The sequence below is a fragment of the Exophiala spinifera genome, assembly GCF_000836115.1.
Source record: "Exophiala spinifera strain CBS 89968 unplaced genomic scaffold supercont1.10, whole genome shotgun sequence".
Taxonomy (NCBI): Eukaryota; Fungi; Ascomycota; class Eurotiomycetes; order Chaetothyriales; family Herpotrichiellaceae; genus Exophiala; species Exophiala spinifera.
Genome location: NW_015622522.1, coordinates 69378 through 96510, shown reverse-complemented (window position 1 = coordinate 96510; position 27133 = coordinate 69378). Strand labels below are relative to the sequence as shown.

Genomic DNA, 27133 nt, shown 5'->3' with positions numbered 1-27133 from the left:
TCCAGCTCAGCCAGTTCCAGCTCAGCCAGTTCCAGCTCAGCCAGTTCCAGCTCAGCCAGTTCCAGCTCAGCCAGTTCCAGCTCAGCCAGTTCCAGCTCAGCCAGTTCGAGCTCAGCCAGTTCCAGTTCAATCAGCTCAAGCTCAATCAGCTCAAGCTCAATCAGTTCCAGCTCAATCAGCTCAAGCTCAGCTAGCACCACAGGCCAAGTAACTACCACAGGGGCTGGCTTTAGACTTCTTGTCCAGGCAACACCGACTGGTCTACGTCGAAGGCAGGAAATAGTAACTCGGTACCTCTCTTTCAATGCCAACGACAATGGTATTGTGGTTGATAGCTCAGAGTCCGCCGCCGAAATATTCAGAGCTAACAACAACTCGTTTGTCTCAAACAACAAGTTCCTAGGTACCCCTGAGCTGGCAGACTCCCCGGTTAAACTATCGACCAACTTACCTGCTGGCTTCCACACTTGGTTCTTTGTCGGTAGACTGGCTCAATTGAGAGGAACAAGTGGTTTCTGCTTGGACGGCACAGGGTACTTCGTGTCGGCCTTCGTTGATCCCGGAGCATGTGCCAACCCTGTCTTCCTCGTCCTGGACACCATTTCATCTTCAACAACAACTTCGGCCAGTTCGACGAGCAACAGTCAAACCTCTCAAACCTCCTCAGGAGGCCCGTCGTCAACATCAGCGACTGTCTCATCTGCCTCTGGGACAACTTCTGTGGCCTCGTCGTCGAGTATCAGTACAGCAAGCTCTGCTATCTCGACTTCGTCGGCTCTCAGCACGACTACAGCTACAGTGTCTAGCTCAGGAACGTCTTCTGCCATCAGCACATCCACAGAATCGACATCGGCTACCTCGGCCTCATCTGGATCGTCGTCTACCTCCGGTTCGCAGACCAGCTCTGTCATCTCGACATCCTCCGCGAGTCAGACGTCTTCCAGCACCACCACGTCAATTTCCTCCGGAATCACCAGCTCCGCAACGACCAGTGAGACTTCGACCATGACATCTGCTACGACGACGTCGAGCCCCTTTCCTTCAGGGTTTGTGATGGAGGTCACTGCTCTAAGTCAAACAAAACGTCGAAGGGCCGAAACTCAAGGCTATGTCAGCTTTGGCGACGAGGATCAAGCCGGTTTGACCGACTCTAAAAGCTCGGCTTCGATCTTCTTTCTTTATGGCGATTTCTTAGTGACAGATGATGAGTACGTGGGAAGCCGCAGTGACTCGAAAGATTCACCGCTCATCAAATCTGGTACTCCACCAACTGGATTTCAGTTTTGGACTTTCCCCGCCGGTCTCGGCGAGGTCGAAGGTGCCGGAGGCTTTTGCCTTCTGGGTAGCACGGTGTATGTTGTGATTGACCAGTCTACTTGCGAATACCCGATCAATCTTGTGCAAAGAGGTACGTTTATTGACTTTTCACGTTGAGTCGCCAAATACATTAACAGAACTTTAGCTCCTCCGGCAGTGTCAACATCTTCAACGACAACGACCGCGACATCGCAGCCTACAAGCTCTGTGGTCAGCACGACAACGGAAGCAACCACAAGCACTTCCGCCAGCACAGCATCTACTAGTGAGACCGCCACATCTACTTTGGCCACCTCGTCCAGTGAGACAACCAGTAGCACATCAAGCCAGGTCACTTCGTCCAGCGAAACCAGCACTTCTACATCGACCCAATCTTCAAGCACTTACGCGTCCACTACATCGAGCGAGACCAGCACGGCTACGTCGAGCCAGACAACAACCTCCGGTGAGGCCACCACGACTGCGAGCACATCCGAGTCTACCACGTCGACCCAAGCATCGAGCACAACCGAGTCCACAACGAGTTCGTCATCCAGCGAGACCACCACGGTGACGACGATGACGACGACGACCAGCACGCAGACGACTACCACGACAAGCGCTACACCAACGTCTACCGTGATTCCTGGATACTGTGAAGTAGGAGAATATCAATTCTCCACGGAAGATTATGATTATTATGTCTGTCCCGATTCTGATGTCCACGGCTACGACTTGTTCTATACTTCACAGGATACTTACGAGGGTTGCGCCGCTCAATGCGATACGTATGAATCTTGCGCCGGATGGTCTACTCCCATCGTTGATGGTACAGGGTTATGCAATCTCAAGACCGTTACAGACGCATCCACAAGATCAGAGAGCGACACTTACAATATGTGGTTCAAGATCGCAAAGCCGCCTACGTCTACCACAACGACGAGCACGACCATGAGCACGACAACAACAACTACCACCATGACCACTACCACGACTACTGCCAATAATTCCCCAACCTGCACAGCCATGTCGAATCCGTATACGGCAACCAATAGCGACAAGTTCGATCTTCAATGCAACACTCAGACTGGTGGCACCCAAATTGGAGCTGTTCAAAACAGCGACTCCTTCGCCGATTGCATGGAATTATGTGCCGGCGTTGCAGAGTGCCAATACGCCCAGTACCAGTTCACCGAGTTACCTGCCGACCCGCCCCTTCAACCAGACCCTGAGACCGTGCAAACCTGCACGCTATACTCTGACAGCAACGGATCGCAGGGATCAGCTGGTTTCGATCTCGGCCACAAGCTTCAACCCGTGACAGGAACTTGCACAGACCAAAGCGATCCGTTCACGACCAGCTCCGGCGTGCAATTTAACACTCTCTGCGGTCAGGACTGGAATGGAAACTACCTAAACATCGGTCCTGCTGCCGATTACGGTGCCTGTGCAGAAATATGTGGGCAAGACAGTGAGTGCATTGGCTTCCTTTATAACTCGGGAACCTGTTACCCAATAAGTGGCGGGATGTCGCATAATTCCTACTACGACGGCCCCGACTTCAATAGCGGTGTAAAATATCAGCCTTGACGAGGTGGATATGCGCAGGAAACAGGGTTATCTAGCCAAGCCTATTATGGATGTTGCATACGACGGTGGCTCTGAGACAAGGGGGAGCAAGGCGCAATATACAACGGATATTGGTCAAGGGGAGGGAGGACAGCTTGGGCGCGGATTACTTTGATGTTTTTCATTTCTTGGGGAGCACAACTGAACGAGTGTTCAGTTGTACTATTCTACCACACGGCGGTTTGTGGCATCATTCATTATACGTTCTTTTCTTAGTGGACATTATTTTTTCATTCTAGGGAATGTCCAGTCAAAACCTTTATGTTCTACAATTTTCACTCTGTTTGTAGCCCAGTATCAACTTTGAAGCATTCACGAGCCCAACGACCGGTATCCCGGTTTGGACTCCGGACAAGACGACTGGATTTCTCCAACGTAGAATGAGTTTCTGTTTCGAAAGTGGCTCCAAGGCTTTTGTATCCCCTGAGAAAGGGAAGGAGAAACCGAAAAGCAAGCTTGATCTTCTGGTTATGTTCTAGTGTTCGAGAGTTAGCTTTAGTCTAAGCGTCATCCCAGACTCGTCAGGTTTCCGGGGATTTAAGCAAGTCCGTGGGCGCTCTGTTCTAACAGGGGTGTACTGCGTCCATCCGGGCGAAATTTCGCAGCGAGCTAGCAAAACAGGGCGATTGGCAACTTCGGCTGTAAGGCTCAAGGAGGAGAATCATAGTCAGTCATTGACTTCCACTTCAAAACCGGTTGGACAGATCCAGAGCAGTCTTCACAAAGCACCCAAACTTGAACACATAATCCACGGCCCTTTCTTCTCTCCAATACTCGACAGATCGGATGACTAGTGGCTTATTCGGGTCAAGTGATTGAACCTCATACCGCCTCCACAATGTATTGAGAACTCATCGGCAAGGGTTGCGCTTAATTGCCCGACTCGACGTATTGACTGCTGTTGCTCGCACCCCCTAATACACAAGCCCAAATACCTTGCGCCTTATGTACAATGATCACAATAGACTTGTGTGCTTTAGGAGATGACAGGTATACTCACTTATGACATGAACAGGGAGGCTCTTCAGTTTACAAAGCAGATGAGAAGCGCTTCCCTCCGTGGAGACTTGTCAAGAGGACTTTACCGCACCCCGGAAGAGAGGGAAAGAGATAGGGCCGGCACATGGCCGGCTTCTGTTATCTTATCCGTAGAAGAGTGTGGGGTGGACGGGATAGGACTGCCAGGCACCAGACTGATACTGTGCAATTTTCGGGATCTTAGTGCCTTGGATTCCCTTGGATTCTACTCCCAAGTGGGGTAATTCTCTTGGGCTATCGCTTTCCGGTCCAGTCAATACAGGTTTTACTAGGCTAGCATAGAGGCGTATATAGACCGAGAAGCTTGATCTTTGCATGAAGACCAAGCGCACCTCCAGTGCCGTGCGGCGTGTGGATATCGTCGATAGCTTTGACACGACAGGCATAGTTTGTCGCTCTTAGAGGAAAGCGGTAAGATCCATGGATTTACGTAGAGGGATTTACAAAGAGAATAGATAACAGGACTCGGCGACATTGTGTATAAGACGACAAGCACAACTGTCCGGTGCCCTGCCAGTTGCGCTGCTCTCCCATTTACTTTTCTTGTCCAGGTGGTACGTCGCCCAAGTTAAGCTCCTGCCACCATGCACGCTCATCTTCTTGCTGGCATTTGCCTGGCTGCTGGAGCTCTCGCTGCTCCGTATAGCGACGGCGCGCAGAACCTTGAATATATCTCAAGCAATGCATCATTACCTAAGGTTGTGTAAGTCTAGCAGCAGAACTATCATCAACCGCCGCACCCCGGGGCAAGTCACTCAAAATTCACTCGGCTAACTGGAAACTAAAGTGTCTTTGGACCGCTCTCAGCCACCTTAATGTCAGCATCCAACTGGAGTCGCCTCGACAACATCAACTATGGCCGCGGTGTAGGCCCAACCTTTCCGGAGCTTGTTGCAAATGTATCAGAGGTGCTTCAGGTTGCTCAGCTATCTTATATCAGCATCCCTTCCCCCAGCGGCAGCTCAAACATAAACTCATCCACTTTCCTGAACGTATCGCAGATCGCAAACAGGCTAGTCTGTTCGCCAGGCTCTGATATCGCTGCCGCCGTCATGATCCACGGCACGAACACACTTGCGGAGACGGCACTCGGCGTTGACCTGACCTTTCAGTGCAACAAGCCCTTTATCGTTACTGCTGCCATGCGTCCCGACACCTACGCTTCTCCGGATGGCCGTGCAAACTTTTATCAGGCAGTTGCCGCTGCGGTGTCGCCTGATACTATCGGCCGCGGTGGACTAATCTCCTTAAACGATCGTCTAACCAGTATATACTACTCAACTAAACTGGATGCCAACACGCCTGACACTTTCAAGTCGCTTGAGCAGGGTAATGTGGGCGTCTTCCTGGCCGGTCAGCCGTATTACTACTTTGACCCCGCGCTGCCTACTGGCCGGCCCTACTTCGACATCAGCAACACAACGGGCCTGCCGAGTGTGATCACTCTCTATGGACACCGTGAGTCTCATCAAAATTGGGCTAGGGGTTTGTTTGATATCCTCGATGCTAATTTTTGAATAGAGGGTTTTGATGCATCTCTCATGTACGCTGCAGTCGCAAATGGTGCAAAGTGAGTCGCAGTGCCACAGGATAACTAGTGCGTGCAATATAGGTCTGACTGTTCTCTAGGGGCCTGGTCATTCTCGGCGCTGGAGCAGCCACGCTCAGCTCTACAGCAACAGCAGCCGCCGCCGAGCTGTATGCGCGTGGAATTCCCGTTGTCGCAGCGCCACGAACCTTAACTGGTGCTGGCGTCCCAGGAATTAGCCCAGGTCCGATGTAAGTACAGTCTGCAGCTCAACGTGTCGTGACCGAGCAGCATTTTCCTCCAAGCTTTCCTTGGAGCAGGTTGCTGACAAAACGTAGAATCAAATCCGGTTACGTCGGAGGTGACCAGGCTCGCGTCATACTGCAGTTAGCCATCAATGCCGGCTACAGTCTCGACCAGATCCGCGACCTCTTCGAGGGCCCTCTACGAAAGGCTGTCTATGGTCCCTGGGCTAACCAGCTTTTCTACCGTCTTGTACCAAACCCAGAAGGTGTCTTCTAAAGACACGACAGTGTGACATTACACTGTTAGGCAGGGGCCGAAGCCTTCGTTGTTGAGTAAGTATCGCAGCTTTCTCCTACCGTGATTGACGGAGTTACTAGAGCATGTAGACCAATGTAGCAGCCGGGAAAAAGTATTTCCGATCCTTCGCCCCCACAATCACAGGGTCGAGGCGCCCCGGATAAGGATTCAGTGCGTCTTCGAACCCTACCTACGTAGATAGTTTGATGCCTTTGCCTATGATCTAAAGCGCCCTGATAAGGGCCAGTGCATACCTCGAAGCCCACGGTCTACAGATTGAGGTGCCCCGGAACCCTTGGAAGCTGGATAAGTTCTGACTCGTCGGTCACTAATCACGTCGCACCACGTTTTCCCCGGATTGCGTGATTTAGACCAGATTCACAACGTGCCTAGATTCAGACTCGGAACTCTGCCCCCCAGCGCTTCACCATCGCCGAACCATCTGAATGATCCATGGTTTCCCGAAGGCTGTGACCCTGAGATCGTGTGCACTGTACTCTGCGCTGAGAACAAAGCACCATCGATGGCCAACTCCGCCGCCAGACAACCTCGACTAGCAACCGCGTGTAACTGGTGCCGCTCACACAAGCTGAAGTGCGATGCAGAACAGCCATCGTGTCGCAACTGTCACTCCCGCGGTCTTGAGTGTGTTACGACCAATCTCCGGAGGCCAGACCAAATAGGTCGCCGACAGAAGCCCCTTGGTCGTCGTGGAAAAGGAATCAGACAACAGGTTTCTCCGTCCAACCACCAGCGAGATCTGGCCAATTCAGACTCTCCTTCCACTTCGCCTCCTCCATCTCCCAGTGGGAATCTACTTGCGCCTTTGATCGGTCATGATGTGTCGCTACCGTCGATTTTCACCGCGCCTTTCAGCAACCACGAGGAGTCCGCTGAGCACGACCCCAAGGCTCGAGGGCGGGCGAAGGGTAGACTCACATCAGAATCCAGCCCGAACACGGGGTTAGATGTCAGCTCCACGCCGACCGTCAATAGTGGACGAAGCGCCAATCTCACTGTGATTACGGACAACACACGGTCGAGATCGCAGTTCATCGGCAACGGCAGCAGCATGTACGTGCTGGTTCAGTGGCTTGACCTTTTCTTTGCTAGATGGGATTTTTGGAAACCCATCTTACCACATTTTCAACAAGGCATGGCGTACTCCACCGAAGTCCCGCTTTCATTTCTCACGACACTTCCACCGCTGCCGCCTCCTCCGATAGTTGACCAGTATCTGTCGATCTTTTTTTCCAAAATCCATCCGATCTTTCCTGTCGTCGACCACGGCATGGTCCTAGAACTGGTCTCAGTCCTGCGCCCTAAGCTGGAACGCCAACCGGCCAGCCTCGGGTCCACCGATTATCCTCAGCTGGCCATTCTCTACGCCTTGTTCAGTTCTTCTGCTGATGAGCTTGCAGGCGAACTCACCGATGTCGGGACATCATATCTCGAGGGCGCTTACTTCCTGTATGCTCATCTCGTCGCCATGCCTTATACCGCTTCCGTGCAGGCCCTCTTGTTGCTGGCTGTGGTGTTGAAGAACCGGAACAAAGACGGTGCCAGTTGGGAGATTTTAGGACAAGCCATCCGGATAGCACAGGCAGTTGGCCTCCATAGGCAATCCTTCCACGCAAAAGAATGTCCATCGCCGGTCGACGGCACCCTGGCTGCTGACCTGAACTCACGAATATGGTGGACCGCTTATATCCTAGAGAGGGCCATGGAGATGGAGACTGGCCGGCCCTCTGCCATTCGCGATGGCGAATGTGACCAAAGTCTGCCACAGCCAATACTAACTCTGCTTCCGTCGGGATCTTCGCACAACTACTTCGGTGCTTTGATTCGACTCTCTCGGATCCAAACTCAGATCGCCGAGTTGTATCACTATACGAAACAGGGTCGCAAAACAAAAGAAATCCTCCATGAGATGGGGCGCCTAGACAGGGCGTTGCTGGACTTTGCCGCCACATTCCCAGAAGAAGTCAGGTACGTCTTCCATATTTTCTCTTCTTGCATGGTGCTCATTGCAAGTCAGACCTGGAAGAGATATCTTTTGTGACGCGGAAGAATTCCACCTCGCGACGTACGTGACTTTACAGTATCATCAGAGGTCCGTATCTTCAGATGTGGCTACCAGTGCTGCCCCGCCCATACTAATCGGAATCAAGCTTCATTGCACTCCATCGACCAGCTCTGATGTCGGCCACCGCATGGCTACGGAAGAGTGTCAATCGACTCTGTGCAGGAACGCCCTGGCGAACTAGACTGAGATATGGGTTATGCTTGTCAGCGGCTTCGGCTCGATCGATCTTGAAAGCCTTGAGCGACATGCGGCTATACAGCACACCATCTCGCCTGATCACATTGAGCCAAATGACCCTTGCTATATTGGTTCTATCGATCTATGTAACCAGGCTTCCTTCTAGCTTGATGAATAGCTCCGACCTATCGGTAAGTAGACTGTTCTCGAAAATGGCGAGCGTGCTGACATCTTGTGCGTTTAGCTGGCTACGAGTTTTTCGGAAGTTGCTGAACAAGAATATCTGAAGATTGGGCAAGATACAGACTTTGCTGAGGGTCAGTCTATAAGCAACCGACACTGTTTCACTTGGCTAATTGTGTGCGGATCAGGGCTTTCCATTCTGAGAAACCAATTGTCGCAACATGTTAATTGCACAAAGCCTCAGCACAGGCCGGAGGATTCAGGACAACACCCGCCAGCCTCAACCTCAGCCAAGCACGTTACTGATCAACCATTCAGCCACGTCGATACTGACTTTGACTTCGGCCAGCTCGACGATGCCTGGCCCTCACTATGGAGCGACGATCTGGGCAATTTCTCCTGGGATGACACCAATCAAGAGATGATGAATGCGTATCTCCTGGGTCTTCCGTAACTACGTGCGGATGTACTCGTCATGAATCCAATTTGGAATTGTCAAATTTTATGAAACGTACGTCTAAGCACACAGCCCGAAAACCGTTGGTGAGGATCATTCCCACATTGTCGTGGAAAACTCTTGACGAACTCGTCGTGATCCATGACCGTTTATGGGAATTCTAGTCTCACGCGTTGTCTGCCCGGCCCGGCCGTGCTCGGCGGCGCTCCCTGTCAAGATAATACACCAGGACAGCCAATGCAAACGCCACTGGCTGCGCAATGAGTCCCTCAACATAGCCTTTGAAGAAGCGCGGCGCCTCAACGGTGGGCAACAGCACAATTGGGACCCAACTGTTGAAGGCCATCGCAAATGCAAGCATAGAGCTCAGGACAAAGGCACGTTCTTCGGCATCACTCGCGCAAATCAAGTTTGCCCAGGAATACATGATGGGCACTGTTGCGTTTGTGACCTGCGATACAGCCACGCCAAACCATTTGTATCCAACAGATGTATGATCATAGGCTACAAAGGCCAGTTGACCAAGAAACTCAATAAGGTGTGCAAACCCGAAGATCGGAAGCGTCGCTCTGTGGCCGTAGCGATCGCTAAGCCACGCGAACGTGACTACGAAGAGAATGGCCGTGCACGGAGCAACTGTAGTCAAGTTGTTCACCTCGACTGTGGTGTATCGTTTTTGACTCTTGATCCAAAGAGTGTATGCGCCTTGACTCCAAGTTAGGTACCCTTGCTGGAAAATGACACTCCAAGTAACGAGGACCCAAAAATGCCAACGGCCAAGGAAGTGTTTCAGCGAGGCACGATTGAGCGACAACGATTGCCTGGACCGCCTTCCAACTGCAATCATTCTCGCCTTGCTAAGCGCGAGCTCTGTATCCGTGAAGAGCCACTTCTTGGGGTTGTCTGGAGTTCCTGGAAAGGTTATGTATCCGAAGATGGCCACTGGCAAGGTCACAATTCCAGCAATCAGGAACATCCAACGCCAGCCTGCCCGACCGAGGGCACCATCGAGGTTTGCAAATATCCTTGCAGCCAGAAACCCTGTGGAGAAGGTACCAATGGCGGCTGCGAGGTAGAAGAGGCCTGCTCTTCGAGCAATCTCGTCCGGGCGGTACCTTGGATTGCCCTTAGCAGAGCTCGTTCATATTCATCTACCGTCTGGTTACTTACCAGCTTCCGAAAATCCAATGTATGGAGGGGAAGAAAGCATTTTCAATTCTCGGTCAGCACGAACTGTCCTTGGCTATGCAGTTGCCAGTGCATGGTGCTGAATTCACCTTCTGCTAATCCGACGAAAAATCGGTATGCTGCAAGCTCACCAAAGGACTCTGCCCGCCCGCATAAACAGGTAAACGCGCCCCAGAGTAGCATACAGATGGGGATGACATGCTGTGGCGGGAGGCGGGTGTTGAGTATTGTCAATGGGATGATTGAGCTGCGCAGCAGTCAGCTCATAACTCCATGAATTCCTTCCTTGTCCCATGGCCTGTCTTACATCGCATATCCCACCAGAAAAATCGAATTCATTTGCACGAATTGGTTGCCGAAGAACTTCAGGTCCTCCTTCGCTCCACTGATGTATGCGTTTGTGAACATCCCCCGATCAATATACAGGCACTGGGGTTTCGCGTTAGAGGGAGGTATGATCCCGTACTCTCGAGACATACCCAGAACCCAATGCAGGCAAAAGTCAAAATAGACAAGTCGAGCTTGAGGATGAGCCTCCTCTCCTCCGGCCCATCTTCAGGATGATACCATTTGAGGATGCTGCGCCTGCTGGACGGGTCAACGATATTTGGTTTCGGCCCATGTACCGATACTTCAGTCAAGGAGTCGCCTTTGGCATTGACGGATGCCTCGGCATTCTTGGAAAACGAAACTTCGGGCGACATGTTTCTCGAACTGTCTGGTCGTTTGTGCGGCAGGATTTTATCGTGCGAAGCCATCCAGCGGTTGAGGCGGCCATCTTTATACTAGATCAGTGACTACACATTCACTACTACTCTCTATATGCGTATGATGATGCCATTCTTGTAAAGCCTTGCACAATCGTCCCAAGATATCTTATCAGCTTTCCGCCAGATGTCGGCTCGGACTTGATCTCTGGGATAGCTCCACACACGCCATGAGAATATTCCTTGAAGACAAAAAATAACTCACAGCCAGGGAAGAGACTGGAAAGTTTGGTGATTCTCAAATAGGCGTCTCCCACCCGACCCGCAGATGTCGGGTGGGGGGCGTGGGTGGGAGTATGCTACAAAAACCACCCTCCCAGCCGAAATCTTCCAGTAGCAAGTGCTAGGCATCCACCGACCAGGTACCATCACGCCATATTTGGTCTGCCGAGCGTGAGATAGGTCCTGAATCTTGCTCTGATCATGCTGATATCGCGTGGCACGTATATTAAGGAGAATGAAGCTGTATGTGTGTATTTGTCGGTGCTGGATAAGACCCTTGAGCTTCGGGAGGCCTCCTCGATAAGTAGACCATGATATCCAAACCAGAACCTAGCCTCGGGCGGTATGTTCCAGAGGATGTCCCGTACAATCCTACCAGAACGGTCTTGGTACGGCTCGAGGAGAGAAACGTCCCAAGAAGACTAAGGCTAACTGCTGCAAGGTGGTTATTATAGGCGCCGGTATTGCGGGCATTGCCACTGCAATTCTTCTACAGAATAAGGTGCCGAATTTGACGTACACGGTGGTTGACAGAAATCCAGGTTTTGTCAGTGGGCCCTTGATCCTTCTGCGGTGGAACATCCTTCTAAACTCATACTCCCAGGGTGGGACATGGTGGGAAAACAGATATCCAGGAGTACGCTGCGATGTCCCGAGCCATGTTTACCAGCTCTCGTTCGAACCAAATCCCAAATGGACTGAGTTCTATGCAAGTGGTCCTGAAATACAAGCATACTACGACGAAACTGCACGAAAACACGGTCTCCACGATCATACTCGATTCCGACACGAGGTCACCCGCACCGAATGGTCTCCCAAACAAGCGCAATGGCGCGTGGAGGTCACAGATCTTGACCGAGGAGCGTCATTTGTTTTGGACACCGACTTCGTCGTCTCTGCGACGGGTAGGCTCAACACTGCAACCTTACCAGACATACCTGGTCTGGACGACTTTGCTGGTCCAGTGGTGCACACAGCGACCTGGGATCCTTCGGTAGAGTACAGAGGGAGGAGGGTTGCAGTAATTGGTAACGGAGCAACTGGGATGCAAATGTGACATACCACACCCATTCCTTCGCCCTCTTGCATGATGCTAACCTATGTCAGTCTGCCTAGCGTCTTGCCAGATGTCAATCACATCCACCACTTTGTTCGGTCCAGAACTTGGGTTTCACCTTACTTCCGAGGCGATCTCTTGGTAGCGGCGGCGGACAATCCTGGCGGATACCAGTACTCGCAAAAAGAGTTGGAAAATTTCGAATCTGAGGTCGAAGCACATTTGACGTACCGGAGAAATCTTGACCTCAAGTTCCACAGCGGCTTCGAAGCATACAAGACCGGCAGCGACGCAAACGCAGCGTTAAGAAAGTAGTTGACCGACTTGATGTCGGAGCGCGTCAACCATGATCAAGAGCTCCTCTCAAAGCTCGTGCCTGCTTATGCCCCAGGGTGCAAGCGCCTCACTCCAGCACCAGGATATCTGGAAGCTGTGGCCATCCCCAAAGTCACGTACGTGATGGACAGCATCGTCCGCGCGACCACGTCCGGCCTCGTCACAGCCGACGGGCAAGAACACAAAGTGGACGTCATCATCGCGGCGACAGGATTTCCCGAATTTACCGTACCCAGGTACCCCATTATCGACCAGGACAGCGTCACGCTGGAGAGCCTGTGGAGTCCGCACGGCAAGATAGGGTATCCCAAGTCGTACTTTGGCGTCATGACCCCCGGGTTCCCCAACATGTTCTTCGTGCTTCAAGTTCAAGGGACGTCTCTCGGAGGAACTGTCCCCGTCCAATGCGAGCAGACGGCAACGTATATTGCACGCTGTATCCGCAAGATTCAGTCACAGTCGTACTCAGCGCTCGAGCCGAGCCAAGATGCCACCGATGAGTTTGACGCTGTAGTCAACGGCTTCTTTGCCGACAAGGTGTCGACGGATTCGTGCAGCAGCTGGTGGAAGCTTGGTAAGGGTAGCACGCGCGTCACTGTGTCTTGGCCGGGCACCGGACACCACAAATGGGACATATCCCGGGAACCGCGGTGGGAGGACTTTGTTTTCCACCGTCAGCGTGGTGCCTTGGGTAACCGATTCGAGTATTTTGGCAATGGATACACACGCAAGGAAGTGGACGGCTGTCAAGAAGATCTGACGAGGTATTTGCGGCCGAGGGGAAAGGTGGATCTACGAACCCTACACGAGAGTTGGACAGAGACCTAATCATGTGAGGCATCGAGCTGCTCCTCTGCTGGCTGGACCATGTGTGTGCTTTCGCTTCTCTTATGTCGTCTTTGTGAACTATGTGTTGGACTCTGGCTTCTATTGGCAGAGAACCCGACGCGAGCACTGTCACTAATTTGCCGAGCGTATGTTTCTCAAATCTATCTGGTCGGCTCGGAAGGTGTCATTTCGACATTATTTGAGGTATTGAGCAAAGAACGAAAGTGTACTGTTGCAGTGGAGCTTGTTAAAGGACTTCCTAAGAGTGACCTCTAGAGCACTCGGACATGTAAAATTCCAGATCTCATCTTATCGTTTGCGCGTTTTTCGGCCCTCCCGAAATGCATCAGGCCGGAGGCCGCGCCGCTCTTTTCACGCAGCATCCTGGTCCCAAAAGTCGTCCTGCCCCTCTGGCAACAATAAGCGAGTCAAGCGCATGGAACTCGGCGTCTCTAAGCGTACGAATTGCTGAAAATTGGAAATTCAAGGGACCAGATTATGAACCCTGCATGCTCCCTGCCTTGCTCGGGATGATCTACGCTTGCCTTAAGGCCGGCAGACCGCTCTCGAGATCGCCTCGTCAGGATTCAGACCAAGATCAGACCTGGAAACAAATATGGATGGGGAAGACTTTAAGATTCGCCGCTGAGTGTCCGTACAGTGAGTGCATCCCAGCCACCTTGATGCCAACCACCACCTTTCCGTTACACTGTAGAGCTATCACGTTCCTTAAATTTAGGTAGATTCAACAGAAATTCTTTGAATCTTCGTTTTGCTCCCCCACCTTCGATACACGGAGCTCTTTGTTCGTTTTTGTTTCGATCTCATAACTTTAACAAAAATGCGTGTCTCACTCATTCCGGGTCACCTGGAGAGACAGATTCTGGAGCACGAGACTCTCGCAAATAATATCAGGTTTGTGCACGGGAGGGAGTAGTCTCTTGAATTGGAGATCCTGGCGTTATCTATCTGTCTACTCGCAGACTAGAAACCATTTGAACCATTCAAATATCTTTCGACTCGACAATCGTTGCAACCACATCAGCCAGCTCTGCCAGGGACACCTGCAAAAGCGCATACGTCAGCTGCGGCGGGAAGAGTATAAAGAATCGCTGTTGTAGCTCAGAGCTGACGCATGATAAAGAAGATCTCTCTCACCTTGACCAGCAACTCGGCATCAATTCCTGGAAGATGTCTGTCACCGACGGCGTCTCTGACAACGTAGACATTGTAGCCCAGCTCTGCGCCGGCTCTGGCGGTTGCCGAGATGCAGTTGTGTGCCTGACGCGCGCGTACAGTGATTCCAACGGTCAGAAGCCTAATTCTTGAAGAGCCATAGGGAGCCCAACTGCACACAGAGGCAGTCAGATTCAACTTACCATGTAACCTTGACAGGGCGAAAATTAGCATAATCTATCTTACAGGGGAGTTTCCACACGACCGAGAGAAGATGGAGGCGTTTTGAATGGGCCTGCAACTTACCGGTCAGGACGAGATTCTTTGCGCCCAACTCGCTCAGAACGTTCTGCAGCGTTGTGCCTGTGAAAGCAGTCGCGTGGACCTTATGAACGACCTATGTTTGGCGGCAATAATAATGGAAAATCAGCACATCAAAGTCCAGCTCAGTCCAGCTCAGGCCTCGAAACATCTTGGTTTGATGACCCCTCCTTTCTAGAAGGCTTTACTCTTTCTAGCCTCCCCAGGCGTGGCAGGAAGCACTTACCGGTTCGTCGGACAGTGGCTGCAATTCATCGATAATTTCTGCAAGCGGCGTGTTGGGAGTAAAGATTGGTGCTCCTGCTGGAGCGTCATGTACTACGTGCACAACATGTGCCTTGGCGTCTCGGTACTTTTGGAGGAGCTTGTGTATGACCTTTCGAGAAGAGTCGACATCCGCGACTTGTAACAGACCATTCGCATATCTGCGTATTTTGTCAGTGGCTAACTGGGTACCGCACAAGAATCGCCAATTTCTGGTATGGTATGGGATTCTCTCCTTACTCATTCTGCGCATCAATAATGATCAGCACGCTATCCGTCACGCTTGGAACCGTGTCTGGGATACCAAGAAGAGATCGGATGTACGTTGGAGCAGGAGGAGGCGACATGGTAGTAGCAATGATGGTGGTGGTGATTGTGTATTTTGCGAATTGGCACAAGAACAAGGAGCTTTTTGCTTCTTCGATCTCGCTCTCATTCCCAGAGTGAAGTATGCCAGAACTTGTTATGAGTATTGTTTATAGGAATCCCATGCAGAACTAGCTGAGCCTCGGGTGGGCCCGGGGTGGGCATTCGGGTGGGAGTCGGGTGGGCCGCGGGTATTAGTCGTATATGAGTGATGAGTTTGAGGCGACGCGAGCCTTCCAGTCCCATATGAGTAAACATCGTAGTTCTTGAGGTTGTCGACTTTCGGAATTTGTCAACGCTTTCCCATGGAGAGGAGAATCCGAGGAGAATCGGCCGGAACTTTAGCGTACGGCTGGATTACAAATTCGGGGGGCTAGGATTTCCGACTTTGCAACGAGCTCTGCTCAAAACCACATGCAACTTGGAGCATGGAGAGGCTCTTCCCTGAGACAAACCTCTGTCAGATAATGGCATTCTAGATCTTACAGAATCGAAGGTCAAGAATCGGTCGATCCAGTCTGTGCATTTCACATCAGAGCTGACAGCTGTCAACACCAAAGGTACTTCATCCAGAAGTTTCGCAACCACACTGTAACAACCCACCTCAGAGCCCAACTTAAGGACTACTAAGATCGTGATTCTAGTCGGCGCATCTTTTATCTACCATCCGATACTTCGACTACATCCCACGTTAAGGAGAGCGACCGTACGGGAGGCGTTCGTCATTGGGTCTAGCAATGAAATTAATTGCGCCCTTGTATCATGATGCAGAGCATCCCTCTTCTACTGACAGAATGAAGCTTCAAGACCACTTCGGCACCCCAACCTATGAACTGAACAGGGCCGTCAACAAGCAAACTGACATTATGAATGATGAAGTCACTAGTGGTCCGTGGTTAGATCCGTTCTACGGGCCTCATCTCGTCCCGCCTTCCCTATTTCCCGAAGTTAAAGATCGCGGAGAGGGTTTACCAAGGCGTTAGAGACCCAGCCCGATGACAGGACACTTGGGTTATGATTGGTGATCGCAGGGACAGCGAAAGTCCATGGCCTTGCGTCAATCACTAGACGATCCATGCGACAGCTATCAAGGTTGGAGAACATTGTAGCGTCAGTCCGGTAACCCTTCCCACCAGCAGATGCATGGCTGGTATAGAAAACTGGCAGCATCTGGGGGCACGTGGCTTGGCCAGATTCACATCGGGTTGGGGGCCGGGTGCGAGAGCCAGAGCAATGGACAGATACTCCGTTAAGAAGATATTCCACATTTGAGCTCGTCTTCACTCTCAAGTCAGTGCTGAGGATGTCAGTGGTAAACCGAGAGGCTGCTTTGGTGTCGCGCATCTCCATGGAAGTCGACCTGAGTAATATCATGCTGAGCTGCAGTTCACGCAGTATCGCCGTAGGACGAGGGCCTGGACACAGATATATCTAATACGCAAGTCTTGCCCATGAATGGACCCTCAGGGGATTAACTCACCCTTGTGGACAAAAAGAGAAGCAATTCCCACTTCGTCTGAAGCTCTGCTCTTTCTACTGGAGATAAAAAATCCCGTATTTTATATCGGAGTGGGAACGGAATTTTCCACCGGAACGCTCCAAGCTAACGATACCTGCCTTAGCGAACCAAGTGTCGCCTATCCGACTCTCCTGATAAGAAGTGTTTAGAATGGTGGAGGAACCAAGTGGTTGGAAATGTTTGGGGGCTGGTTGCAGGACCGACAGCGTGGCTCACCGTTGCTGAGATTAACGAAACCTAATCGCCCTCGATGCAGAACTTTGTTTCGGTGCTCTGAGAGGGAAGACGTCGGGAACAGACCTAGTGCCAACGTAGCGTGCTTCAGCACTGGCCATGTCCGCAGACTCTCATTCATGCCCAACCCAAAGAATACATACATGCTTGCCACTGCACTGGCTATGAGTTTCCTTGCTGAGAACAAGATAGTAGCGAATAGATTTCTTTTCTATTGAAGGGACGCAAAACAAAATTTGAGGACTCAGATAGTAGTAGCAAAAAGAGCCAGGATCGATGATTCAAGATGCAAATCGGACTTATGTGGGTCTGTGCTCCTCCGCAACGACCCCAAAGCGGGCCAGAGATAAGCGAGCTCGGTCCCTAGCGGTCTAAGCCCTACTGTCCATAAGGCTGGTAAACAAAGAGAGTTTTGTTCGACCTCTCTGTCATCCTTGCCAGCCTCGGAAATATTGACCCGGCCATTTGAGATATACAAGCCCATTGCTGAGAACTGCTAGCCACACCTCCTGAGGTTTATTTTCAATGCTATATTAAAGAATGATGCTCGCCGTGGTAAGTGAGACTCCATGCAATACATCTTCATACAAGACATTCCTATTCCAGCTATTTCGCAACGAGAACAACCAAATATGCCTCACGCAGCCGCTTTCCTACCGTTGTTGTTCTTGTCGTCCTTGATACCCGGAAGCTCTACCTTACCATTGGCTCTCTATACAGGCCCAATCAACACCGTCACGTACTGGGAGGAAGTTACGATATCGTCATGCTTCGAGGCTGTGACCGGCTGTCCCACTGGAATCAGCTCTTCAACAGTTGGGCTGGCTACTGCATTGTCCTCTCCGATCAGCACCACCACACCCACTGCTGCTCTTACCACCCCATCGACTCAGAACGCTACCAACACCACATCTCTCCGGGCTTTAACCACCAGCTCCATTCGACCCATCACCACCACGTCTTCTTTGCCACTCACCAACTCATCTAGTACGACCCTTGCCTCCGCATCTGCCACGGCTGTGTCTGGAAGTGGATTGCCAATTACTGTCAAATACCAAGGACAGGGAGTGAATCTATACCTGACCGGCAAGGACGCAAATGGACGGCTCGTCTTATTACAGCCGAATGGACAGTGGTACTATCCACCGACGGACATCTCTTCGTCAGTCCCAACGGTAATCTCTGCTGACAAGATCACAATACCGGTGTCCGGCTCGGGCCCATCGACTACTATCACAATGCCAAGATATCTGGAAGCGGGAAGAATATGGCTCGCCCAGGGAAGTCTGCAGTTTTCGGTTGTCATGACCTCCGCGGGGCCTTCTTTGGTCGAGCCTTCAATCAACGGACCTGCGGGTAATATCACCGATTGGGGCTTTGTCGAGCTCACATACACGGCGGAAGGCCTCATCTGGGTAGACAGCACCTATGTCGACTTCGTCGGCATGAACCTGGCAATTACTCTCCAGGGCGCAGATATTGGCACGGAAACAGTCCCCGGCCTGGAAGAGAACGCTGTCGAGACTCTCTGCCAAAACTTGACGTCCCAGGCGTCAAAAGATGGATACCCTTGGGATGAGCTTTGCGTCGCTGCCCCTAATGGAAAACCCGGTCACGTCCTGGCGCCCGCCGACTATATCAACAATAAGAATTCGAATGCCTTTGCCGGCTACTACGATTCTTATGTTGACCAAGTTTGGTCCACCTACTCCAGTCAACCTTTGATAATCGACAGCCAGGCTGCGCACCTGGGCAACATTTCATGCACAGTCAGCAACAGCAATCTCATCTGCAAGGATGAGAAAGGTTCGAGTGCAACATTTGCAAAGCCTTCGGCAGCGGACATCTTCAGCTGTGCGAGCGGCCCGTTCGCCCTCGGCTCTTCGGCCACAGGTGTGCAGAAGGCGGTTGTCCCCCGGCTGTGTGCCGCCTTCCACCGTTCTACCCTTCTTCTGAACGGGGGCAATAATCAACCCAATGGAGTAGCCCCAAAATACTACTACAGCACGGAGACGACAAATTGGTACAGCAAGCTAGTCCATGAGCTGGAGAAGGACGGTCGAGGTTATGCTTTCCCTTACGATGATGTTGCACGGGATAGCAGCAATGGTGATGAGAATCAGTCTGGTGTCATAGTTTCAAATAGCCCTACAGCCCTGATAATAACAATTTCGGTATGATATCTCTCTTCCGCTCACTTGCTACATTGATTGAAGTGTCGAGTAATCCAGCCTTTCCGACTTGCTGTTAAGATTCCAGTATGATACAGAGGCAAAAGCGGTCATTTCATTGTTATGCTAGGGCTCCAGACACAGATTTGTGGCTGCAAGCGAGAAGATTGTATGTAGCCTTCATTGCCCTCAGAACCCAGACCTGGACCACGGTGAAACCCTCTCGAGTGCTTGGGACCGAAGATGCACCCGCTAGCTGTACATGTAGGGAAACAAAACGGCACACCAATTGGAACCTTGAGCAGTTCGCTTATTAGCTGCATTATGGTAGTTTGTCCGGGCTCATATTCTGGTAAGCTTAATTTCTAGATGCTAGACTCTCATGTACTCAAACCAGTGTGTGGCTGAAGAAGCATTTGCCTACCCATCTTGGGCCACCACAACATCACTTGCAACGACAGTGTTTAGGTTCATGCGTTATAGCCAGAAATGGTGCCGCGGACTTCCGTCATGCTTATGTGTTCCGGGAAAAAATTAACTCCACCTTTAAGGCTATCCCCGTATCTCTTTTCGTCCTGCTTTTAACTTCTAGTCTGCACCAAAAGCTCCGTTGACAAAGGAGAAACACTGGGGGCGCTGACGCTTGAACAAGTTTTTGTTATGGGATCAAAAACTAACCGTGTTATCCTGGAGATGCTGACCGAAGACAAATCACAACTAAAATTCCCCCATGGAGCTGGCTAACTTTCGTCCGATTGGCCCGTTTCCGTACTATAATTTCTGTCCGGCACGATCAAGGGGCCACAGTAACGCTTAGATTTCTTCTTCTCGTCGTGGACAGGATCAAAGCCGTTCATACAGAAGCCAGTGAGCGTGATAAGGGTGTTCTGGATGCCGGGAACACGAAAACATTCAGTCCACACCACCATCTGCTTAAATCGTACGGAAGACCAAAAAAAGGCACGAGACTACCTCCAAGCATCGGACAACGGCGATTGCAAAGGCCCAGCCGTGGTACAAGCGTCAGCCCTAAATTTGGTCGCTGGTAACAGTGCTCGATATCACATTGCCACGCTGGGGCACAGACGCTCATGTGGCCGGAGCTCTCGTCACTTACATGGCCCGTTCACCATGTTATTGTTTAGGAACACGTTCCAGCCGTTTCATGTGCTGTTGCGGGGGTCAGCTAGCCAGATTCCTTGAAAGCAACGTCCTCTAGCCCTCAGGTTTTCTTTGAGATCTTCCTGGCGAGAGACCTTGGCAATTCTTCTTCGTCCTCACCTCGAGCGGCCCTCTTCCCCCACATCCCACCAGGTCCAGGTTTCTGACATGACAGCAGATCAGCCTAAGCTAACTTGGTCCGAGAAGCTCGATCTCGTACCAGCATTCTTGTCCATAGGTCAGTCTTGCGAAAGGGACATTTTGTGTGACCGCTAAGTAGATTCAGCACTTGCGGCATTTTACGCTGGCATTAAGTGGCCTCTACATCCATCTTCTGGAGCGGATACCTACTACCACCACATCATTCACGCTCTCGTTCGTCAGGTATGTGTGTCTGGGCTGGAAGTCTTTCTTACTGACGAGCACATAGGTTACTCGGAGGTTAAGTATAGCACAGGCGCAGTAAGGCTTCTCAACTCGGTTTGCTTCCCGTATACTAAACCCTGCGCTCACAGATGGGTCAGTCCATCATTCATCAAGGTCTATGAAAAATGGTGCTCAAAAAACCAATATCCCACAACCATTGTCTCTATTTCTCAGTTTACAGAAGGGCTTTGGCTCGGGAATTCCAGTGCAGATTATGTTATGATCTACTTCCACGGTCAAGAGCCTCCACATTGATTCTCGGCCGGTTCTGACTTATCCAGGAGGAGGTTTTGCATTTGGGGGCAATGATGGCCACCTTTTACTCTGGGACACGATTATCGCGCAACTCCAAGCAGCAGGGATATCGTTGGGCGTCCTGTTTGTGGTCTACCCATTGATGCCCTACTCGGTGTTTCCCTGTCAATTCCAGGAAGCCATCAATTCGATTCGATATGTAATTACAGATCTAGGCCGCCGTCCGGGGCAGATCATACTTGGAGGCGACTCTGCGGGAGGTAATCTTGTTGCAACTGCCTTGCTCCATGCCAAATTACCTTCAACTTTGGCATCTCCTCTACCGGAAGTATTGAGTCTGGAAAAATTCAAATCAGCGATCCTGATTTCACCTTGGGTCAATTTCAATACAGCACTGCCTAGTTTCAAGAGCAACCGAAACAAAGATTACCTGGAAGCGGAAACAGAGAAACGCTGGAGTGACATGTACGTCAACACACAGCCAGCTTCGCCATATAATGAACCGGCCTTGGCCTCGCCCATTCAATGGAGTGGGCTACCCGTTAAGGACGTCCTTGTGACGGCAGGTTCAAATGAAGTCCTGCTCGATGGTATCGAGGAATGGGTGAAAACGCTCCAAGTCAGTGTCTCGAACGAAATCTTCCCTGGCTCTGCTGATGACGATTTTAGTTCCACAACACGAACATTACCTACAAATTGGCAGACAACGAGCCTCATGAAGCACCACTAATCTGGCCGATTTTTGGAGACCACCGGGAAACACAAACGCACCTCAACATCCTCGAATGGCTGACGAGACATCTCAAGGATTCGGAGACTGCTTGATTTGGAGTGCTTTTGGAGTACCGCACAGATTAGTTCACTTTTGTCCGCTCGTCAGTATGCAGAGGCATACAAAGCTTGAAATCTGTAGTAGCGATTCTCATTATGGTTCTAGTTGTCCAACAATGCCCAGACACACGAGTGAATAGTTCCCAAATGCCACACATTGAGCCACAAAATTGAGGTCGAGAACGCGGTAGACCAGTCTGCACGGGCCTCGTCTGCCCAATAACTTCAAAAGGAAAAAGCATGCCGCGGTTGCACGGACCATAAATTACTATAAATGCGTACGGAGCATGTGCATAGCCACCACACAGAGCCTTGTACTTTGGAGAGGAAGTGAAGCACGGACAAGCTAGTCACTTAATGGTAGGTTGAGCCATAAGGCTAATTCTGTATCTGCACTTGGAGTATGACCACCTACACTAGGAGCAGTAGGCGTTTGCTTGGACAGGGTTTGGAAAGCATATAACCGAATCTGCCCCCTTCACGACTGAGGCTCGACTCAAATATCACCCCCACAATACAGCATTATCGGAGATAGAGGTACTCTTTCGTCACTCTCCCAACAACGATGGCAACCACACAGATTGATCGGATGGCCAGTCCCCATCCTGATTCGATTATCATCCAAGAGTCCCTGAGCATCGCCATAGGGACAGTTTCGGACCCTAGCACACAAGTACAGGAAAAGATCATGTTTACAGAAGTTACAGAGACGACGGTCGGTCTACATCCCAAATGTACTGTACAGGTCCAAGGAGAGAGCATCGTATCCAACATCACCAAACTCAGACCTGCCAAAGTCAAAAAGGAGAAGAAAGATCAAAAGCCGCAACCGTCAAAGACATCTAGTCTGCCATTCTATCAATCCTTGGGCCGCATGCTGTGGCAACAGAGCCGTGGTGTTGCAGTTCGTCGGTTCAGCATGGTGGAATCCCCATCAGTGGCTGAGCGTCAAGCAAGAGTAGGAAAGGATTCCCGTAGCCTTGGTGTGCCTGATGCTGTTGCATCCTCATCGAGACATAGGCACCTACGAACACTCAGCAACAATGAAGACGGCGGTGTCAGCGATCACAGTATCAGCACGGGATCCCTTTCGGACATTCAACCTAAGGATCCTGCCACCAGCAGTTTGAAAGGCGGTTTGTATAATCTCGAAGACTTTTATCGCCTTGAAGCCATCAATCAGCTCATTGCAGATTACAGCTCGGTCTCACACATGAGCGTTCGAGATCCCAGTTACTCATTTTGGCTCAACGGAACACGGACAGCTGCCGTCCACTTCAAACTGCTAAACAAGGTCGCGGTGCTTGCGGGAGATCCACTGTGCGCACCCTCGGCTATGCCATCGGTACTGGAGGAATTCGAACAGTACTGCCGCAGAAATCGCTGGAAGATGTCTGTCATCGGCGCCAGCGAGTACATGCTTGAAATCGCCAAGCTGCGGAAATGGCCTGCGATGCGGTTCGGCACAGAAAAGGTCCTCAATCCCATGACGAATGAAGTGCTCCTGGGCAAGAGTGGCAAAAGAACAACCGCACAATGCAGACAGCTCTTAGATCCCACGAAAGGCGGCCTGTCGCTGGGGATCTACGTACCATCCAATGGTCGCGAGCTGGACCTCGAAGCTGAATTGACTCGGATCTACAACGAGTGGCGTGATAGCCGCAACACCAGCCGCGACAACCAAGCATTCATCACAGTATTTGACATGTTTGCCATGCCCCATCTAATGACGTTCATCTACAGCACCGACTCCAGAGGATGCATCAATGGTTTCGCTGCGCTACGTCGTATGGGAAGCTCCGAAACGGGCCGCTTTCACATTGACCCGTTTATTCAGTCCTCCTCAGCTCCTCGTGGAACCTCAGACCTCCTTGTGTTCGCGTCGTTGGCATATCTTCACGAGCTTGGTGCGACATACCTGGGTCTGGGCCACGAGCCGGTCAGCGAGCCCGACTCCATCTGGAACATGAACAGTATGATAGTCAGCGCCACGCGGCGCGTGTATCGACACATCTTTGGACGTCTACCCGTGGGTGGGAAAGAGACGTTTAACTCTCGCTGGAAGCCAGACACGGAGCAAGAGGCCGGCCTCTACCTGATCTTCGTGGGCCGCAAGACACCAAGCCCAAAGCACTTACTTGCCATGACGCATTTCGCGAATATCAGTTTGCGTAACGTGCTTAAGGCAGACTGGAAGGATCTCAAACAGGAACTGCACGTCCCTGTTGCTAGTCCTGAGTTGATGTTGTATGCTGGGACAACTCTACCTGTGTCTCCGCCAGCTGTTAGTGACCATAGACAGACCGAGCAATGATGGCGCAGCAAGGGTGCTCTGGCTGCCTGTAAAATCCGATCTAATCCCGTAGTCAAGTTGTATGAACTTGAGACAAACAAAGATCAGCAGGACCTCTGGGAATCATAGAGTTTCTGTGATGAAACAAGATTGTCTTATCAATCACACACAAGACTCGTTCTCCTTTCTCGAGCCACAAAGACGCAATAATAAGTCAAATATTTGTCAAGGTCTGAATCTACTCCCTGACATATCACACCCGAATCGGCTGTTGGCGGACCAGACAAGGTGGTGGGGAAGGTTCGCAAGTAGAATTGACTACGATTCAGCGTAGCTGAATCGTAGCCGCCTGATTCTTGCCGAAGCCGTTATGTCATTAATAGCAGACCATTTATGCGGACTGAAGATGGGTCTCGAGTTTGGAGTTTTTTGGCTGTATCTACTGCGAATACCAGATTGCTGCACTTTGTGCTACCTTCTCGCCACGACTGTTCAAAATCCATCTGAAGCAAGATCCATCATCAGTTCATTTTACACACGATAGCGCATGCCCTCATACTGTCTTTTTCATTCCAGGAGAAATCTGGTCCTGATCAATCGTCACCAATGTCTTCAACTTCCAAGCTCGAAAAGTTAGGTGCAGAGTCGATTGTAGGAAATTTCGAATGGAAAGGTAGATGCCTACCGACTCTTCACACTTTTTCTCATCCTTGCTAATTCCACTTGACTTGTAGATGTACTGATCCCAGAATATGCTGGCAAGGGAACTGTAAAAAGGTGGTATCAGACCAGAACATTGACTCAATATGTCCTGATGGCCGGTGTTGGGCTTTACGCATTCTACGAGGCTGAATCGCCCAAAGTGAGGGCGGCAGGGTTGGGGCTTGTTTTCCCTGGAGCAGGCCTGGTGGGTGTGTTTACTCTACCTTCGATGATCGCCTTTGTTATCTCCTCGACAATGATCCCCTTGGCTTTGTTTGCGTGGTTCGGAGCCGGAGGTGTCTTGTTTCCTATTCTTCTGTGGGCGGGTACGTCCGGTCTGGCTGCCTTGCTCGCTCGAGACACCTTGTTGGATATCGCGGGTCCTCTTTGGGTTGCGACATGCCTTGGCGGTATCGCCTACGTCACATATCGGACTCAGTCTGCCAACAGCCAGGCAAGGATAAAGCGTTCTAGACGAAACGAATATCTGATCGAATCAGTGCAGCAAAGCCAGGCGGCAGGCGAAGTAGCGGAACCCGGATCTCGGGAACTCGATTTAAAGACTCTGAGATTTCTTCAATGGTTCATCGAACTTGGCTTGACAGCAAAAGATGACTTCAGCTATCATGACATTATCGATCAGTTTCAGACTTCAGCAATCCGATATCAACTCTACGAGACAGTGAGTGACTTGGGAGTGTACCAGTTTATCTACGCCCCCAACTTCCATGGCTACGTTTCCCAAGCCATGCGGAATGTCATTGAGAAGAGTCTGACCGAGAGAGTTGTGGGATTCTGGAAGTGGGAAAGCCTCTGGGGAAAGTTCAATGCCCATAACTGGGATCCCATCGTGAAGGATGATATCATGGTCTCCGGTTACGTTCTTCAAGCGGTCGGCATCTATCAGTCCAACACTGGCGACGATCGCTATACTCGGGCTGGATCTCTCGAGTTTCAAGTGACCAAGACACAGAGATATAAGTACGATTTTCGAAAAATTGCCGACGCAGTCTACCGAAATTTCAAAGAGTGCTCGTATTGTCTGTTCAGCTGCGAGCCAAATTGGATCTACACTATGTGTAATCTTGTTGGAATCAGTGGTATGGTCCTGGCGGAACGTCTACTTGGTGTCAACTATGCCTCGGACATCAAAAAGAATTTCGAGCTTGGCCTTGAGAAGGAGTTTACCAACCCCGACGGAACAATTTTGACAATTCGAAGTGAATTGACCGGTTTCACAGTAAGGGCTTCAAAGAAACTCTCTATGCGTAGCTGACCTGAAATGTGCAGATTCCTGGGCTAGCAGGCGCGCTGGCAGACGGTGTAAATGCCATCCTGTGTGCCGCGTATCTCCCTCACATAGCCCACCGGAATTGGGCATTTGCGAAACGTGAGACTCTCAGGTGGAAAGAAGACGGCACCATCGAGATGTTAAACCTTGTGGGAGCTGATAAAATTGATCCTGGAAACTACAAAGCCGGAATAGGAGCGATTAGGGCCATCTTTGCCGCAGCAGCTGCCGAGTTTGGTGACAACGCCATTCGCGATGAGATGCTTCGGCAGCTTGACGAGGATTATCACCCCGTCTTTGAGACCGCTTCAGGAGCGCTAAAAAATACAGGACTTTCTACACTCGAGCAAGGTACGGCACTGAGAGCAAGATTGAGCGGGTTTCAAGACTGGGTGCAAATGATAACTCAAGGACCTCCGGAGAATGTCAAGCAAGGGCCCATCTTAGCGGAAGCACCATTCCCAGATGTTCTGGTCGCAAAAGCATATTCACGGGATGGGTATGGTCTAGATCTTGTTCTCTATCCCGGAAAAGACGCTGGCTTTTTCCAGCTAGGATTTGAGCGCCTACAACCTGGGAAAGCATACGAGTTGGCTGGCAAGTCCGTCATTGCAAGCAAGGGTGGCAAGGCCGTGTTTGAGGTTAGAGTGGAGGGTCGGACTGCTCTATCTTTGACGCCGCAGTTGGTCAACTAAACTCAGTCTAGGTTTTCATCTAAAGAATGGCGCAGATCATGTTTCTTGCAAGTTGAAGGCCTACGAGTAAGTGAATCACGCATATAGGCAAAA

At 51.0% G+C, this 27133-nt stretch overlaps 11 protein-coding genes across 11 annotated transcripts; 8 read left to right on the top strand and 3 right to left on the bottom strand.

Annotated features, from left to right (window-relative positions):
- Positions 1 to 447: 447 nt before the first annotated feature.
- PV08_11711 (uncharacterized protein) lies at positions 448 to 911 on the bottom strand (the record flags this gene model as incomplete). Its single annotated transcript, XM_016386019.1, has 2 exons — positions 448 to 591; positions 660 to 911. The coding sequence occupies 2 exons, from the start codon at positions 909 to 911 to the stop codon at positions 448 to 450; spliced, it is 396 nt and encodes a 131-aa protein (XP_016230151.1).
- A 94-nt stretch (positions 912 to 1005) lies between these two features.
- PV08_11710 (uncharacterized protein) lies at positions 1006 to 2886 on the top strand (the record flags this gene model as incomplete). Its single annotated transcript, XM_016386018.1, has 2 exons — positions 1006 to 1408; positions 1463 to 2886. 2 exons carry the CDS (start codon positions 1006 to 1008, stop codon positions 2884 to 2886), a joined length of 1827 nt encoding a protein of 608 aa, XP_016230150.1.
- Positions 2887 to 4547: 1661 nt separating this feature from the next.
- Positions 4548 to 6013, top strand: PV08_11709 (uncharacterized protein; the record flags this gene model as incomplete). Its single annotated transcript, XM_016386017.1, has 5 exons — positions 4548 to 4666; positions 4751 to 5421; positions 5485 to 5533; positions 5593 to 5742; positions 5830 to 6013. The coding sequence occupies 5 exons, from the start codon at positions 4548 to 4550 to the stop codon at positions 6011 to 6013; spliced, it is 1173 nt and encodes a 390-aa protein (XP_016230149.1).
- A 544-nt stretch (positions 6014 to 6557) lies between these two features.
- Positions 6558 to 8934, top strand: PV08_11708 (uncharacterized protein; the record flags this gene model as incomplete). The annotated part of the gene is made up of 4 exons (XM_016386016.1): positions 6558 to 8023; positions 8206 to 8488; positions 8542 to 8614; positions 8669 to 8934. The coding sequence occupies 4 exons, from the start codon at positions 6558 to 6560 to the stop codon at positions 8932 to 8934; spliced, it is 2088 nt and encodes a 695-aa protein (XP_016230148.1).
- Positions 8935 to 9103: 169 nt separating this feature from the next.
- On the bottom strand, positions 9104 to 10829 carry PV08_11707 (uncharacterized protein; the record flags this gene model as incomplete). The annotated part of the gene is made up of 4 exons (XM_016386015.1): positions 9104 to 10052; positions 10172 to 10372; positions 10433 to 10554; positions 10605 to 10829. The coding sequence occupies 4 exons, from the start codon at positions 10827 to 10829 to the stop codon at positions 9104 to 9106; spliced, it is 1497 nt and encodes a 498-aa protein (XP_016230147.1).
- A 596-nt stretch (positions 10830 to 11425) lies between these two features.
- Positions 11426 to 12486, top strand: PV08_11706 (uncharacterized protein; the record flags this gene model as incomplete). The annotated part of the gene is made up of 3 exons (XM_016386014.1): positions 11426 to 11503; positions 11557 to 12167; positions 12222 to 12486. 3 exons carry the CDS (start codon positions 11426 to 11428, stop codon positions 12484 to 12486), a joined length of 954 nt encoding a protein of 317 aa, XP_016230146.1.
- A 12-nt stretch (positions 12487 to 12498) lies between these two features.
- Positions 12499 to 13335, top strand: PV08_11705 (uncharacterized protein; the record flags this gene model as incomplete). The annotated part of the gene is made up of 1 exon (XM_016386013.1): positions 12499 to 13335. The coding sequence occupies one exon, from the start codon at positions 12499 to 12501 to the stop codon at positions 13333 to 13335; it is 837 nt and encodes a 278-aa protein (XP_016230145.1).
- A 1004-nt stretch (positions 13336 to 14339) lies between these two features.
- Positions 14340 to 15443, bottom strand: PV08_11704 (uncharacterized protein; the record flags this gene model as incomplete). Its single annotated transcript, XM_016386012.1, has 6 exons — positions 14340 to 14399; positions 14494 to 14616; positions 14715 to 14722; positions 14818 to 14908; positions 15059 to 15257; positions 15337 to 15443. The coding sequence occupies 6 exons, from the start codon at positions 15441 to 15443 to the stop codon at positions 14340 to 14342; spliced, it is 588 nt and encodes a 195-aa protein (XP_016230144.1).
- A 2341-nt stretch (positions 15444 to 17784) lies between these two features.
- Positions 17785 to 22053, top strand: PV08_11703 (uncharacterized protein; the record flags this gene model as incomplete). The annotated part of the gene is made up of 7 exons (XM_016386011.1): positions 17785 to 19389; positions 20731 to 20785; positions 20834 to 20931; positions 20978 to 21009; positions 21063 to 21208; positions 21255 to 21853; positions 21898 to 22053. 7 exons carry the CDS (start codon positions 17785 to 17787, stop codon positions 22051 to 22053), a joined length of 2691 nt encoding a protein of 896 aa, XP_016230143.1.
- A 571-nt stretch (positions 22054 to 22624) lies between these two features.
- Positions 22625 to 24373, top strand: PV08_11702 (uncharacterized protein; the record flags this gene model as incomplete). The annotated part of the gene is made up of 1 exon (XM_016386010.1): positions 22625 to 24373. One exon carries the CDS (start codon positions 22625 to 22627, stop codon positions 24371 to 24373), a length of 1749 nt encoding a protein of 582 aa, XP_016230142.1.
- Positions 24374 to 24958: 585 nt separating this feature from the next.
- On the top strand, positions 24959 to 27040 carry PV08_11701 (uncharacterized protein; the record flags this gene model as incomplete). Its single annotated transcript, XM_016386009.1, has 3 exons — positions 24959 to 25025; positions 25087 to 26294; positions 26345 to 27040. 3 exons carry the CDS (start codon positions 24959 to 24961, stop codon positions 27038 to 27040), a joined length of 1971 nt encoding a protein of 656 aa, XP_016230141.1.
- Between the last annotated feature and the right edge of the window lie 93 nt (positions 27041 to 27133).